This window comes from Cupressus sempervirens, chromosome 8 (assembly GCF_028749045.1).
Source record: "Cupressus sempervirens isolate cs-2001-9-10 chromosome 8, ASM2874904v1, whole genome shotgun sequence".
Classification (NCBI taxonomy): Eukaryota; Viridiplantae; Streptophyta; class Pinopsida; order Cupressales; family Cupressaceae; genus Cupressus; species Cupressus sempervirens.
The window spans coordinates 265,837,257-265,853,649 of record NC_143125.1 but is presented as its reverse complement, the minus strand read 5'-3'; the positions used below and the strand labels follow the sequence as shown (position 1 = coordinate 265,853,649).

At 38.0% G+C, this 16,393-nt stretch overlaps 1 protein-coding gene across 5 annotated transcripts in view; it reads right to left on the bottom strand.

Annotated features, from left to right (window-relative positions):
* Window positions 1-16,237, bottom strand: part of LOC149542473 (MLO-like protein 9) — a 117,144-nt gene extending 100,907 nt beyond the window's left edge. The window contains exons 1-3 of one of the 5 annotated variants that reach the window (XM_089797415.1): window positions 15,789-16,237; window positions 3,856-3,913; window positions 3,389-3,606 (exon numbers count right to left, since the gene is read on the bottom strand). In XM_089797415.1, the coding sequence (XP_089653541.1) occupies window positions 3,389-3,606; window positions 3,856-3,913; window positions 15,789-15,908 (396 nt within the window). In that variant the 5' untranslated portion in view covers window positions 15,909-16,237. Of the gene's footprint in view, window positions 1-3,388; window positions 3,607-3,855; window positions 3,914-4,008; window positions 4,030-4,119; window positions 4,195-15,788 lie in introns of those variants that run through there. The other 4 variants (XM_089797414.1, XM_089797416.1, XM_089797417.1 and 1 more) reach the window with 4 other exon arrangements.
* Window positions 16,238-16,393: the final 156 nt, after the last annotated feature.

The following is a 16,393-nucleotide window of genomic DNA, read 5'->3' as shown; positions in this document are numbered from 1 at the left end:
TTGCATCAACCAAAGTGTTTTATTATATTATTCTGCTATGTAGGAATAAATGTTTTGGTGAATAATTAATGTAATAGTATTTAGCCATACCCATGTGTTTCAGCTTTATTGTTACTTGGACTTATATTAGTGACATTTACAAGGAAAACTATTCAGCATGCCCTTCATGGCGTGGAAATTGGGAGCTACAACTTGTCATAACTCCTACAATCTTGTCTTGATGCTTGACATTCAAAATGGGTGCCCAAGAGTTAGTGGCTTTGCTTTTTCTATTTTCAGGTCCTAGGTGGAGTCATGGTGAGTCATCCCTGACTCTTGATTTAAAATATTGGTGGTGGGAAGGAAAGTGCTTTATGAAGACTTACATGCCATTTCCTTAGCTTTTTGGCATCTTCAAATCTTTGTGTGGGTCATGCTGACTCCATGTGTAGTCAAGATTAGCATTATTTGCAATTCTCTGAGTTAAAAATTGCAACTTCTCATTTTGGGCATGGGATTTTGGGAGGTGTACTACCCTTGCTTTTGGAAAACAGAACATTATGGGGCCCTTGAATTGGTACAGTAAGTCTTTTTACTGGTAGGAAGATTTAGAAGCAAGCTGCAACAAAAGATAGAGATGACGGAGATAGTTTTTTCCTTGTAGTTTCTTCTTGAAAATGTAACTGATGAACATCAGGTTTCAGTTATTGTACATGACTATAATGCTGAAGACACTGATATTTCAGATTCGCAATCTATTTCCATTTTCAGGAGTATTTGAATAGAAAGCAAGGGCCTGGTCTTGTTGTTTTTCTGTCTATTCCTTGTGTTTTTGAGTTGTTGATGCGTGTTGTTGAGTGTTAGGGGTGTGCACTTAATCATTACCTTTCTTGTTCTGGTTCACAAGTTTCCTTTTCCATGAGGACTCCAGGCAGGCCAACTGTTGAAATCAAATTTGCTTTCCTTTTGCCTCCACAGCTTCCTCTGATGAACAATGACAATAAGCATAGAGACAGAAATTCATGAAACTCACTATTTTTGGGACCAATTACTCTTGAAAGATGCTACCTACCATCATTGATCCCTCATCCCACTTCTGTCTGTCCTATCAAACTACTAATGGCAATTGCATATCTTTTCTCAAACCATGGAGCCAATCTGCCTACCACTGTTTTTGCTTTTTCTACACAGCAATCTCTGGTTATGAGGGTGTGATAGCCTTTTGCTCCCATCTAATTCCATTCCCGCTGTTCAATCTCTGCCCTCTTTTTTTTCCTTTTCTTGTGAGGATTTAATTTCTGCTCCAGATTTCTCTTCTCCCTAGGTCGCAGAAAGCCCTCTACCCTTTCTGCTTTATTGCTTGTTTAAGATCTTATTTTTTCTACGCAGGAAGGAGAATGCTAGCAATGGTTATGGAATGTAGCTTTGCATCTGCCAATTGCATTTGCTTTTAAAGTTTCTAATGCCTTCTCAACAAATCTGTTCCCTTAATATCCTTCTATCATGGTACTCTGTCATAAAACAATCTTAATACGGTGAAGGATACCATACTCTTCAAATGGTGGCCCATGTCTGTGGGATACAAATACTGACTGCCTCTCGCCATGGAATGGCAGAAATTGCTTCCATTAATGCATAGTTGACTTCTTCTGTCACCCCATTTCCTAATTTGAAAAGAATGTCTAAATTACTTAATTTATTATTTATCCTTGCTACCAGACCCAACAGCCAGGATGTGACAAAAATGAATGCTCCTGGATTCAATCTAAATATTTTGACTGCTTTTGTGGATTGTCGACCGTCTAGATGCTGCTAAATGTCATTCAATACTATTACTTATAGTTATTATTGCTATACATTTGTAAATTGTCTATTGTTTATGTTCACATATCAGGTCCATATTGCTCTGTTATCAGACCAAGCTTTGGCGTTGAGCCTTGTCTGCCTGTTATTGGGCCATGCTATGGTATAAAGCACTCCCTGCCCAGATATTGAATCGGGCTCTGGTACTGAGCCTTACTGATTTTCCTTGCTTTGGTCCAAACTGCAACTTTGAGTCATTTTGAATTATACTGCCAAAATATCTTTCTCTTCAACTGGTGATAGTATGTGAAAGCAAGTTAATTTGAAGTCCCAAATTAGTGTTGTCTTTTCTGTGATGACTGTGAGGAGATCCCCATCTACAGATGTAGTTTGACATTGCTCGTCGACCATGCTAGATATTTGTGTGTATTTCTTCTTTGATAGTTTTTACCAACATCTTTGCAGCTGTTCATTGTTTAGTTGCCATGTGCAGACATTCAAGAGGATGAGCATGCATATCACATCTTAACCAAGTAATTTGGTGTATCTCCTTAATTCTTTCAATTCTCATGTGAAGTGAGATTGTGAAAATACTAGAGTGGACAGAGAAAAAAGTTATGTCTTACCTACAGCTGCAGATCATTATTTAGTTGCCATGTGCAGACGTTTGGGAGGATGAGCATGCATATCACATCTTAACCAAGTAATTTGGTGTATCTTCTTATTTCTTTCAATTCTCATGTGAAGTGAGATTGTGAAAATACTAGAGTGGACTGAGAAAAAAGGTTATGTCTTACCTACAGCTGCAGAAGGGTGCACAACTTTTATTTCTATAAACTTCTACAAGGAAAGCATGAGGACTTTCAGTAAAGATCTTTCCAGATGTTGCAAACTAATTAATTATGCAGAGAAAAAGGAGGAAGAAAACCTACATACTTGGTCAATGAAACAGACAATTCAAAACCACCATGCTTTCTATTAGCTTCTCCTTTTATTTTCTCTCTGGTAAAAGATCTTTGTTGTTATCCTATATGCTGATGTTGAGAGAGAGAGAGACAGATTTCTCACTATGAACTTCGAGGAGTACTCTATACCTGTCAATCAAACAGATGGTTTTAATTTCTCCTTGTATTTATAATTACTGGGAGAAGAAAGTCTTATAAAAGGACTTCTTCTTGTCCTATTTGCCATGTGGCAGAGTATAAATTAACTGTGGACTCCCTGTCCCTCTCCCTCTCCATTCCCTTTTCCTTGCATCTCACTCTCTTTAAAAAATGCTGTAAGTTTATCAGTAATGGTAAATAAAGTAGGATCGTTTAGCACCCATCTTTGTAATTCTTTATAAAATTATCTAGTGAATGATCTATTCTTCTCAGATATTGTCATAAACATTGTCTTTCCTACAAAACTTGCTTCCTATCAAAAAAGCATTTGTCATGCAAACTAAGAAAATTCATTTACAAAGGAAAAAACCTGGCAGCATTAAAACAAAATAACCAGCGAGCCTGGGAAAACAGTAGTAATTTAAAAACAACCAGCACCAATAAAATAAAATAATCGCCAAGTCTGCAAAAGTGGCTAAAATAATTAAAAGATATGGGTTTACTTTGTCAAAACAAGAACTGCCAGAGCTAGTGGCCAAAACCCGCCTTTGGGACTCCTGACTAAGCTTCCGATTCTTCTCATCTGACGAAGTTGTAGTATCATTAACCTGCTTCCTACAGGGAAGCATAGTTTCAGACAGGCTTTCTGATATGCAAATCTTGGCAACATATGTCTGTGATACAGTGAGCAGTAGCGAAATGAACCCAAGAAGCATCAGTTCTGCAACCAAAATGGTTACTACCATTAGATAATTTTATAAAACGGGTAGAATCAAAGGAGAAATTTCAAATGCTTGAAAACTAAGCTGCGCAAAAAACCTCTACCTTCATTTTAAGATAATCAATGTTGAAAAAATATTAGTCATTTAATTTAGGTGAAATATCGTGGCAGGACTCTTGGTTACCTATAACAGAAAAATCAAATACCTTTAAAAGGTATCTCTTCATCTAAGAAAACCTAGCTACATACCAGATTTAATTTTTTCAAGTGCTTCATATAATGCTTTCTTGTTACGCTTTGTGAGCCACTGCAAATAAGAAAATGAGGTCATGTTAAGTCACACAACATCTGTTCAAATAAATGAAGTAAATGCAAATTTTAGGTTGCACAACTCCCGTTCACCGTAAAAATGCTATCTCATGACTGTATCAGCTGTATATCAATTTATCAAGGCATCAATTTTGAAACCAAATATACTCATCTGTAAGGTTGTTGTAAATCAGGCAGCTATACCTACATTAAAATGAAAAGATAGAGAGTGAAAGATTTGGAAGGAAGCCTGCAACTATAGATTGAATAATTGATGGGCACAAATGAGAGCTGGGGAATGGATGATGGATGATGGTGTTGATTTTCCCGGATCTGCTGCAAATGTAATAGTACTGCCATGTAGTTGGTATGTGTTTTCCAAATAGCAGCGACCTCTTATTTAAATTGAGAACAAGCCATAAAGAGACAATCTCTTATTTAAATTGAGGGCAAGTCATGAAGAAACATGTCCCATGAATGGGACATGTCTATTCATTAGTTAGACAATTAATATAATAAGAATTTAATCATTGTTTTATATATATATATATATATAAATTATATCTCATATATAATTTATATATAGGCCTATCTGCCAAAAGCTACCAAACATCAACACTCCTTCTTAGTTAGGGAGGATAAACACACGTATTACCTCAAAGTAATATCAAGTCAGCAAGATTAAGGATATCTATCGTTTTTGCCTTCAAAATATATGATGTTCACCGAATACTCTGAGTAATGGTGTCTAGAGTATCAACACTTGATACTCACCATGTACTCAATCAGGTAATGGTCTGCAAAATATCAACATATGATATTCACCATTTTTGATATCACATTTGAGTATTGGTCTACAATATATCAACGCATGATATTCACCAAATACTCTTTGAGTAATGGTCTCCAGAACGTCAAGATGCAAGATATTCACCAAGTACTATGAGTAATGGTCTCAAGAACATCAAGTTGCATAACATTCACAATGTACTCAAAAAAAAATTATATAAGGTATGTGCACACACATCCTGATAATGCTTACCTTATAAACATCCACCATGCAAAGTATCATGATCTGCATAGACATCGTAAGATATCGATCATAATAGAAAATTAAGTTATTTTAAGATCATCACTTTTCAATAACTTATGCAAATATAAGTGACATCATTTGGAAGTTGTCAGTTCCTCATGATGTACATATGAGGTAGGCACATTAAAATCACAATCACGAGGTATATTCATGAAGCATCGTCCTCTTGACTACTACAATTGATCACTGGAGAATCCATCTCAACATGGTTTACTCCCTCTGAATCAATATGACTGAGATTACCGATGGTTGACTGAATCATTTCCTCTACCTACTCCCTCTCTTTCAAGGTTGCCTCTAATGAAATGTCAAGCTTCCTCTGAATCTCAATCTCCCTCTTTTTCTTGCAAGAACATTCTTAGAGGAAAAGATCAAGGCAAATAGCTCATATAGAAATATAATCAAGAGAGGGACTACTATAATACTCAAGGATAATGTATAGCGACCAATTTCACTTATATTCTTTACAAATGCCAAACTATTAAATCTCATTATTGAAGAAATATTATTTTTACATGTATTTCCCATATTTATATATATATTAATATCCTAGTAATGCGAGAGCTTAAATTATATGAAAAGAAGACTTAAATCATACACATGTACTCACCAAAATGGGACCGATGTGTAGTTATTACCTTGGGACCATCTCGGGCCTCACTCTCACCAAGTATGTGTTCAATACATACTGGCCTTTTTACTTTGACTTTATTTGTATCTAATTTTTCTTTTATATATTTGACCAATATATATGTGTATTGGATTTAACAAATCTGAATATATATACACCTTGCTTTATCGCTTCACACCACACACTTAATAAACTTCTCAAGAATATCTTTATAAACTCTTACTCTTTAAACTATTTATCTTTTATCTTTACTTCACATCACCAAATCACTTTTTATATTCTTTAAGGCCCATTTGGCAACGGGAATACAAGCGGAATAGGCATATGTAAATTCTTAAAATTTTGAATTCTTCGTTTGGATGCACCAAATCGGAATTGGAATACGAAGTAAAATAGGAATATGTATTCCAATTTTGGCCAAAAAATGAGGTTTTGCAATTCCACCCAAATAAGTGGAATTGGAATACGTATTCCTATTCCAGTTTTATTTATTTTTAAAAACATAAATTTTTGGGTCCGCGAATTCTCCATCAAATTCTGGCTAAACCAAATAGAGAATAGGAATACATACCCCTATTTTCTATTCCAGAATAGCTATTCTCATTCCCATATTCCTATTCCCGCAGCCAAACGAGCCCTTATACCACTGCTCTGCTCTTACAACTGATCCTTTTTTTAATTGACTCTTATGTTCCATCGTTTAAAAGTGACCCCATCTTTAACTTCTTCTGCGATGTTTATCATTTTTAAATCTGAATCATTTTAATCAAGGGTGCAGTCCATGACATGGAGTTTTCTAACTCCTGATAACACTTTGCATACTTTGTTGGTTCTATATTCATGTCCAGATATTTACGGTTTGAACGATGACTCTTTTGTTTTGAAAACTCTGACTTCTCCTAACAATATTTCTGCAATCTGTAACAGTCTTTATTACCGTCTTAGTTATCATTCAAAGAATCGCGGTCCTTTTGTCTTCATATTACATCTTTGTCTTCTATTGGGACTTATCTGAATATTTCAATTAATTACCAATACTTTAAGTTAGAGCACTTAGTATCGTTCAATCTTGATATACGATTGCTGCCTCCAACACTGAGAAAATAACTTGTCTAGGATGCCTTTATAAAACACGAATGTAATGTATTAAATTCAGACTTTGACTCCTCTAATGTCTTAGACTTGTTGGTCATTTTACTTTGTTGTGTTCGCATCCATGTCAGTAATTCAAATTGATATTAACTGCATCATATTCCTCTTATTATCTCCGTCTACCAAAGATGTGTTAGGATATTTAAGTTGGTGAAATCCATATTGCTTATTTTGAAACTCCCGAACTTGCTCTGCTCAATACAGTTTTTCCTCATTACCGTCTATGATAGTATTAATCACATGCTGACAAGATTGCCTCTATGGCTTAGAAACATTCGACTTCCAGAATCCCCAACGACTCTTCTATTTAATGACATCAATGTCAAAAATAATTGCTTGACATCACTGAATATATTAGTCATTTCCTTTTTACTGTTTATCAACCTATGTGACGCTGCCTACAAACTTATCTCTGTACATGCTCTAATATAGCCAATATGTCGATGTCTGCTCATAACTTATTATTGTTCTATGTGAAAAATCAAACTATTGCAGTCACTGATTATTAATCTCCTATCACAAATGATTATTAAACTGCTGAAAATAAATTTCCAGCTAATATCGAAAAATAACACAACTGCAACTTCACTTAAAATACGGAAAGAAATGCGCAACAGAATCAACACAATATTTTCGGACAAATTGTCCCTGGAAAAACCCCTAAGGGAAAACCAGTTCTACAGATGAGAAATTATATTAAACTTCAGCAAATCAAGAGATACAAAATTCCTTGCCTCACACTAGCAGAACTCCGACAACCTCCTAATTTCTCCCGCTGATATTTCTCACTGCTATCCCTGCGCTAACACTACGCCCTTGCTAACACTGCAAGACTGTTTGCTAACACTGCAAACTCCTTCTCCAAAACGCTTCTTCAAATCCAAATGACCCAATGACCCCTTTCTATACTACACCTGTTGGTAAACTAACAACCGAGATTAAATCTAACCAACGGCTGAGATTAAGACAACTCGACAGCCAATAATAGAATTGGTTGCAAAGTGTCCAAAAGGAATCACTAAAATTAGTAAATAATAACCATTTACTAATTTTTGGCAAGTGGACAAACAGCTGTCCAAACCACCCATAAATACAACCGCTATTCATAGATAAGGACGAACAGCTGTCCAAGCTACCCATAAATAGTGCTGCTATTTCCGGGTCAGAAATAACAGCTGTCCAACTAACAATAATTAACACTCCCTCTTAGCGAGGAAGCTGTTCTGCATGACACCCATCTTATCTCTGAAGAAGATAAATTTGGCCTTTCCCAAAGCCTTCGTCAGAATGTCTGCTACCTGCTCATCTGTAGGTATGTATTGTAGTTGAACAACTCCCCTTTGTACACAATCTCTGATGAAGTGATATCTGATATCTATATGTTTAGACCTATCATGAAACACTGGATTTTCAGACAACTTGATGCAACTCTGATTGTCACAATGTATCATAGTAGTCTCAACCTTCTGACCAAACAAGGCTACTAACAACTTCCGAAGCCATATAGTTTCACATGTCGCCATGCTAGCTGCTATGTATTCGGCTTCTGCTGAACTTAGAGCCACAGACTTCTGCTTCCTGCTGAACCAAGATACAACTCCTGATCCCAAGCTGAAACAACACCCTGAAGTGCTCCTTTTGTCTGTTGTACTTCCTGCCCAATTTGCGTCAGTATAGCCTATCAACCTGATACCTTCACCTCAAACATATCTGATCCCATACTCGACTGTACCACACAAGTAACGTAGCACATGCTTAGCCGCTATCCAATGCATTCTCTTTGGTTCAACCATGAACTGACTAAGAGAGTTTACTGCAAATGCTATATCTGGTCTAGTGTTGACCAAATACATAAGCGAACCAATCAATTGTCTATATAAAGTGGGATCTACATCTTTCTCCTTAGATGTATCTACCTTCCTCCAATTCGTGATCATGGGTGTAGACATGGCTTTGCAATCCTCCATCCCAAATTTCTTCAAGATTTCAATGCAATATTTCCATTGACCAAGGAAAATCTCCCCATCTGTCTGCCACACTTCCATGCCTAGAAAGTAGTGCATAAGTCCTAAATCCTTCATCTCGAACTCTTCTGCAAGGTTCCTCTTGCAATCCACTATGAGCCCTAGTGAACCTGTAAGAAATAGGTCGTCCACATAAAGAACAAGAATGAGAATCTCACCCCTAACCACCAAGTAGTAGAGGTTAGCATCTGCTTCACTCTTCACAAAGCCCATTTTCTGCAAGTATGTATCAATGCGCTCATACCACGCTCTAGGAGCCTGCTTGAGTCCGTACAATGCTTTCTTCAATCTACACACGTGGGTCTCTTTGCTGTGTGCTACAAAGCCTTCTGGTTGTTCTATGTATACCTCCTCCTTCAACTCACCATTGAGGAATGCTGTCTTGACATCCATTTGATGGATCTGCCATCCCATCTGTGCTGCAAGTGAGATTACAGCTCGTATAGAAGTATACCTGGCAACTGGAGCAAATGTCTCCTCATAGTCTATTCCCTCCTTCTGAGAGAACCCCTTTGCTACAAACCTAGCCTTGTATTTCTCGATGCTACCATCTGCACCGTGCTTTATCTTATAGATCCAGCGTGATCCAACTACAGCCCTATCTGTTGGTCTAGGTACTACCTCCCACACATCATTCTGCATTATTGAAGAATATTCCTCAACCATAGCATCTCGTCATACCTGATGTTCTGCAGCTTCCTGATAGCTAGAAGGCTCACTATCTACCAACTGACTAACTAATGCCACATAGTCATTGAACTTGGCTGGTTGTCTTCGCTGTCTAGTACTCTTCCTAGGAGCTCCCACAAACTCCTGAGTATCCCTTTGTGTATCTGGAACCACATGGTTCCTGCTGCCAACTGTAGAGGATGAAATGTCAACCTCTAAATCTTCCAAATGCATTTCCTGTTGCACCTGTTGCTCCATACTCTGTGAATCTTCACTAACTGAGTCTACACTCGTACTGGTAACTGTACTTGAGCTTTGATGCCCTTGACTTGGTCTTGGAGCTTCTGTTGGCTGCTCACTCTGATCATCTGCTGGCAAATCTCTGGATCTCTTGAATGCCTTGTCCTCCAAGAACTTGACATCCCGTCTGACAATAACTCTTTTAGTCCCCGGAATGAAAACCTTGTATGCCTTTGAGGTCTCACTGTACCCAACAAAGTACCCCCTCTCTGCAGTCTGATCTAACTTTGTACGTGTATCTCCAGGAATATGACAATATGCCAAACTCCCGAATATCCTGAAGTGACTAACATCTGGCTTCTTCCCTGTGAAAGCCTCCTCTGGTGTCATCTTCCCTAACACCTTGTGTGGAACTCTATTCTGAATGTAGACTGTTGTATTACACGCCTCTGCCCATAAGTAACGGGGCATGTCTTGGTCATGTAGCATAGCTCTTGCTGCCTCCGATATAGAACGGTTCTTCCTCTCAGCAACTCCATTCTGCTGTGGATTGTAAGGAACAGTCCATTCTCTCTTGATTCCTTCTCTGGTGCAAAACTCCTGGAAGACATTTCCTTTGTACTCGCCTCCATTGTCTGACCGAAGAACCTTTATCTTCTTTCCTGTCGAGTTCTCCACAAGAGCCTTGAACTCTTGGAATCGACTAAAAACCTCATCTTTAGTCTTCAAGAAGTATATCCAGGTCTTTCTAGAGAAGTCATCAATAAAAGTAACATAGTACTCATATCCTCTGAGAGATTTCGTTGACATTGGTCCACAAACATCTGAATGTACTAGATCAAGAACACCCTTAGATCTGGTGTCACTCCTTGGAAAAGATGCTTTCGCAAACTTCCCCAACACACATCCCTTAAATACATCATCATGCTCTGTGCTCACCTCTGGAACACCTGTCACGGTCTCACGAAGCAATCTAAGTGCTCCATGATGAATATGGCCCAACCTCCTATGCCATAGCTCTCCAAGATCTCTAGGATTATTGTTGCTCATAAGTGCCTTAGGAGTATCAAACTGCAATCTATAAAGGCGACCACTCCTAACTCCAATAGTTATGGGTGATTTCCAATCCTTGTGCTTAATCAACACATGTGTCCCTCTAAAGAGTACATTATACCCCCTATCCTGAAGAACAGATACAGAAATCAAATTCATACCTAAGCCCGGCACATATAACACATCATGAAGAGGAATTATCTTTCCATTCTCCCTCTGAAACTGAACAGTCCCTTTCCCAACAGGGTTGAGTTTGGACAAGTTTCCCATAGAAATCTGGATGTTGGTGTCCTCCTCCTTATAACTGGAGAAGTACTCTCTAACTCCTGTCATATGAAATGACGCCCCACTATCTATATACCAAACACACTGTGAGGTTGAGCTAACCATACAAGCTATGAGTGCAAACTCATCTTCCATTCTGCTGGAGAGTTCTTCTGCACTTGCTGAAGCTGCCACCTGTTTCTTACCCTTTTTCCTCTCTGGGCAATCACTGACATAGTGGCCAAACTCGTGACATCCAAAGCACTTAACCTTAGAAAGGTCCTTCTTCTTCTTTTCACTTTGTGAATTTGATCCTTTGCTAGATCCCTTCTTTGCTTTCCCTTTACCCGCTAGGGCAACGTTCTCTTGTTCCACCTCATTTTTCTGACTCTTGTTGGCCCCATTGACAAGACTTAGTCTAAACTCCTCCTGAGTGAAATCAGTCCATAGTCGATCCCAACTCGGTAAAGTATCTCGTCCACTAACAACTTGAACAAAGACACTCCATTGTTTAGTAAACCCATTTAGGGCTATTCTCACTAGCTCATCATCACTAGGGCTATCTCCAACAGCTGCTAACTCATCCTTGACAAGTCTGAGCCTGGTGAGGTAACTTGTGACGTCTTCTCCCTGATTCATCTGGGTATTCTTTAGCTTCTCTCTGAGAATCAACTTCCTGTTAGTGGTAGCATTCTGGTACAGATTTAGAATGGCGTCCCACATCTTCTTTGCTGTATCTAGCTCCGAGATATGTGGAACAATATGATCCTTGACACCATCAAGGATAATTCTCCTCGCTTTGGCATCGTCCTTCCTATATGCTGCAAGCTGTGTTGCATCCGTTGGTACAGGTACACCACTGGTAGCATAATCCTTGATACCATTCTCTTCCAACAATAAAGAAATTCTGGCCTTCCAGACACCAAAATTTGAGGCACCATCCAATCTATCCTGATCTCTCAAACCAGCTGAAGCCATCTCAAGGGTTTAAAGCAATAATAAATCTAAAGAGATCAAAATTTCTTTCCTAGGGCAAAACTCTTCTACCCTTAACAATGCTCTGATACCATGTGAAAAATCAAACTATTGCAGTCACTGATTATTAATCTCCTATCACAAATGATTATTAAACTGCTGAAAATAAATTTCCAGCTAATATCGAAAAATAATACAACTGCAACTTCACTTAAAATACGGAAAGAAATGCGCAACAGAATCAACACAATATTTTCGGACAAATTGTCCCTGGAAAAACCCCTAAGGGAAAACCAGTTCTACAGATGAGAAATTATATTAAACTTCAGCAAATCAAGAGATACAAAATTCCTTGCCTCACACTGGCAGAACTCCGACAACCTCCTAATTTCTCCCGCTGATATTTCTCACTGCTATCCCTGCGCTAACACTGCGCCCTTGCTAACACTGCAAGACTGTTTGCTAACACTGCAAACTCCTTCTCCAAAACGCTTCTTCAAATCCAAATGACCCAATGACCCCTTTCTATACTACACCTGTTGGTAAACCAACGACCGAGATTAAATCTAACCAACGGCTGAGATTAAGACAACTCGACAGCCAATAATAGAATTGGTTGCAAAGTGTCCAAAAGGAATCACTAAAATTAGTAAATAATAACCATTTACTAATTTTTGGCAAGTGGACAAACAGCTGTCCAAACCACCCATAAATACAACCGCTATTCATAGATAAGGACGAACAGCTGTCCAAGCTACCCATAAATAGTGCTGCTATTTCCGGGTCAGAAATAACAGCTGTCCAACTAACAATAATTAACATTCTAGAAATACACATTTGAACCTAACCTTGTTTCATGTACTCTGTTTGTTTTGCTGGTCAGTTTTGCTGGTCAGTCTCTCCTATTGCGCAGGTTCTTTTCTCATCTATTCTCCAGTTCTATGGATATGCAAAACACAGCTTGATGTCTGCCTTCGTGCTTTTCTTTCTATTTCATTTACACTCTAGCTCTGGTACCATATTGATTTTCCCGGATCTGCTGCAAATGTAATAGCACTGTCATGTAGTTGGTATGTGTTTTCCGAATGGTAGCGACCTCTTATTTTAATTGAAAACAAGCCATGAAGAGACATGTCCCCTATTCATTAGTTAGATAATTAATATAATAAAAATTTAATCATATAATTAATATAACAAAAATTTAATCATATAATTAATATATAGTTTTATCCGATATAAGCTACCAAACATCAAAAGATGGATGATAGATAATTCAGATGACTGGCCATGGCAGCATACTCTACTCCGCACATCGAGCTATGGATCCTGGACATCTGTCGAATGTACATATTTTCCACATTTCTTATGAGTTCATACCCTACATAGGATATAGGAAATATTCATTTTGAAAATATTGTTGTAATGTGGAGCTTAATAAGACTTAGAGGTTAATTTTTCCTACTTCATTTGGCACGGTTGCCCCCCAAATTTGTCTACGAGGGTTTGGGGACGGTGCCCCAAAGACAGGGTCAAGGGGCAATGCCCCTTCCAGGGTCTTGGAGCAGAGCCCCAAGCACACTCCCTATCGCGGTACAAGGTGGGGTCGAAAGGCAACACCCCCGCAAGGTTTTTTGAGGGCAGTGCCCCCGAAAGCTCAAATGACTTTATTATTGTAGGAGGAGTCGGGAGCTATTTTTCTATTGGTCAAAATATTCTAGCCCTAATTTTGTAAGCGGCAAAAAGCTTGTGTAAAATGGCTCAGGGTTAAGGATTTCATGATGTACGATGATTTAGTAGCTTCTTGCGGTGGTATTGAGCTGTAAGGATTGCGGATTGTAATCAGGTTGAAAATTTGTGCCCAGAAGTCCAGATCCAGATTCGAGCTAGGATTTGTCCGAATTCGGGGAAGATCCTTGTTTTGGGCTATGGATTTGCAAATTGCGAATCCAGACGAATCCACTGTCCAAAACAAGGATCTTGCCTATATCCGTCATGAATCCATGCGGATCCTCGTGAATTCATCATGAATCCCTAAGGACCCACAAGCCAAACTTGGAATATATATATATATATATATATATATATATATATATATATATATATATATATATATATAAACTCACAAATCATCACGAATCCTAACAGGAAAAATAAAAAATCAGGAATCTACGAATCTAATTCACATGCCCAAATCGGATTCTTATTCTGAATCGGTAACTAAGGATAATAATAATATTGGACTCGCTATTGGTGGACGTAGCTCAAGGATTGGTGAACCACGTTAAATCTTTGTGTCTTGTGTTCTCATCTGTGTGCTTTAGTACTTTTCTAATTTGCATGTAATTGTTATTTCTGTCTCGCTAATGTACTGATTTTGAAAACTGCAGACTGAAGCTTTGGATAGAACTATAAATATTCAGGTTCCAGCTTTGTATTAAAGAGTCTGATTAGCGTAGAATATCTTCACAACGAAGCGCTACACACTTAAAGGTACAAATGCCTTCCACTGCACTTGTTATGGTAGCAAATTGATGTAAATTTCCACCAGTTTTATATCTTTTTAAAGCAATGGGAAAATTATTCTTTTGTTAGAAGAGAAGACCAACTTACAATAAACCTTCTTATTGCGAAATGAGAACAATCCTATGGATGGAAAGATTATTAGTTTACAATTCTTTAAGATTATAAGATTATTGGCTTGCCGCTTTATTGGCAGTGGTAAAATCTATGTCCAATGGGATAAGCTCAATTATAGAAGCAAGACGCTCTTATCTTGGAAAAGAGGATTCAAACCCTCTGGAATCATGATTGAGAACTAAAATTGGATAAAACACAACATCCAACTTGTTTAATAATAAAGTGTGAGAAACAGATTCCCAATAGAAAAAGTTTCAAGTGTCTAAATTGGCTAGGTAGGCACTAACAGTGGAAACCAAGATTCAAATCCTCGGGAGAATGGTTGAGTGTTTCAATTAGATAAAGCACGGCACATAGATTGCAGAGCGGGGCTTTCATAATGAAGCCCGGTATGAAGAGCCCTAGGAGAAGTAGTAGTGTTAAAATTAGGTACAAACAAACATAAAACTTAGGTGAGACTTTCTTAATGGAACCCAAAACTCATATACCCAGGAGAAATGGATGTGCTAAAATGATGTAAGCACAGAAAACGAATTCCTCGGTAGAGCTTTCATAACAGATTCCCTGATCAAATCGACAAGGAATGTGATAGAAATGTTAAAACTGGATAGAATATGGCCTCCATGTTGCAGGGTAGGTCTATCATAGCAGTCTCTCAGATTTAATCCCAAAGACAGATAAAAAATTATTCGAAGTAAACAAAATAGTAATATAGAAATTCAAGTTGCCGAGGAGGTTTTTTAAATGAAGAAAACCCGAGTTCAATCAGAATTAAGCATGACAAAGCATTAAATGTGGATGAATCGCAGCAAGCAGTTTACTACGTGCAGTAAATCCCACTGGTGAAGTTGTCCAAAGACATAACCCTTGCCGCAGCATCTAAACCCTCAAGGCAAACTTGTGGGAAGGGACCAAAAAAATCAAACTCGTTATGAAAGCTCCACCGAGGAATCTGTTTGCTGTGCCTACATCAATTTGGCTCTTGAATTGGGTGTATGCATACAGACAGACAAGTAAAATCATTCTATCCAGCGTACTGGATGCTCTCTTGAACAGCCTTTTTAATCGAAGTCCATGAATTGAACATACCATGAGTTTGTGCAAGACGGATACTGATAGAGAAGCAAAAACATACCTTCCCAATGTGATGAATGCTCTCTTCAAGAATCACAGAAATGAGTATAAAGACAAAGCATACAAGAGCCACTGCCCAGGTAGGAGTAAACTCCAAAGACCTGTCACTTGAAGATGCCATCTTCTTATCCTCCTGATGCTACTTCCTAGTTTTCTTCCTCTTGCACAATTTTTAGCAGGAACTTTTTATTTCTGAAAAAAAATCTTATGTTGGATTGCAAAATGTATAAAATATCTGGCTTAAGTATATGTGCAATTTAGTAGCCACAAATTGTCTAGGAGAAATCAGCATTTCACTAAACAAAGTAAATAATAAGATCTAAAATAATTGGTTCTGTTAACACGTAGGCAATCTTTAGCCTCGTAGATGTAAAATAATGCTTCCATTATATCTAATGTTAATCAGATAGCACGAACTTATGGGCAATCCCACATTCTCCAATCAGCTACAGCACGCGGAACAAGGTAGAAGCAAGGCAAATAGTGTTAGGTGGAATTTGAACAAATGGTCTATTGGAGTATTGGGTCCCATATCAACGGAGACACTGCTCATTTCTTCTGAGAAATTAAATGTGGTTTCTTTCACAAGGGAAAGACCTTCACATC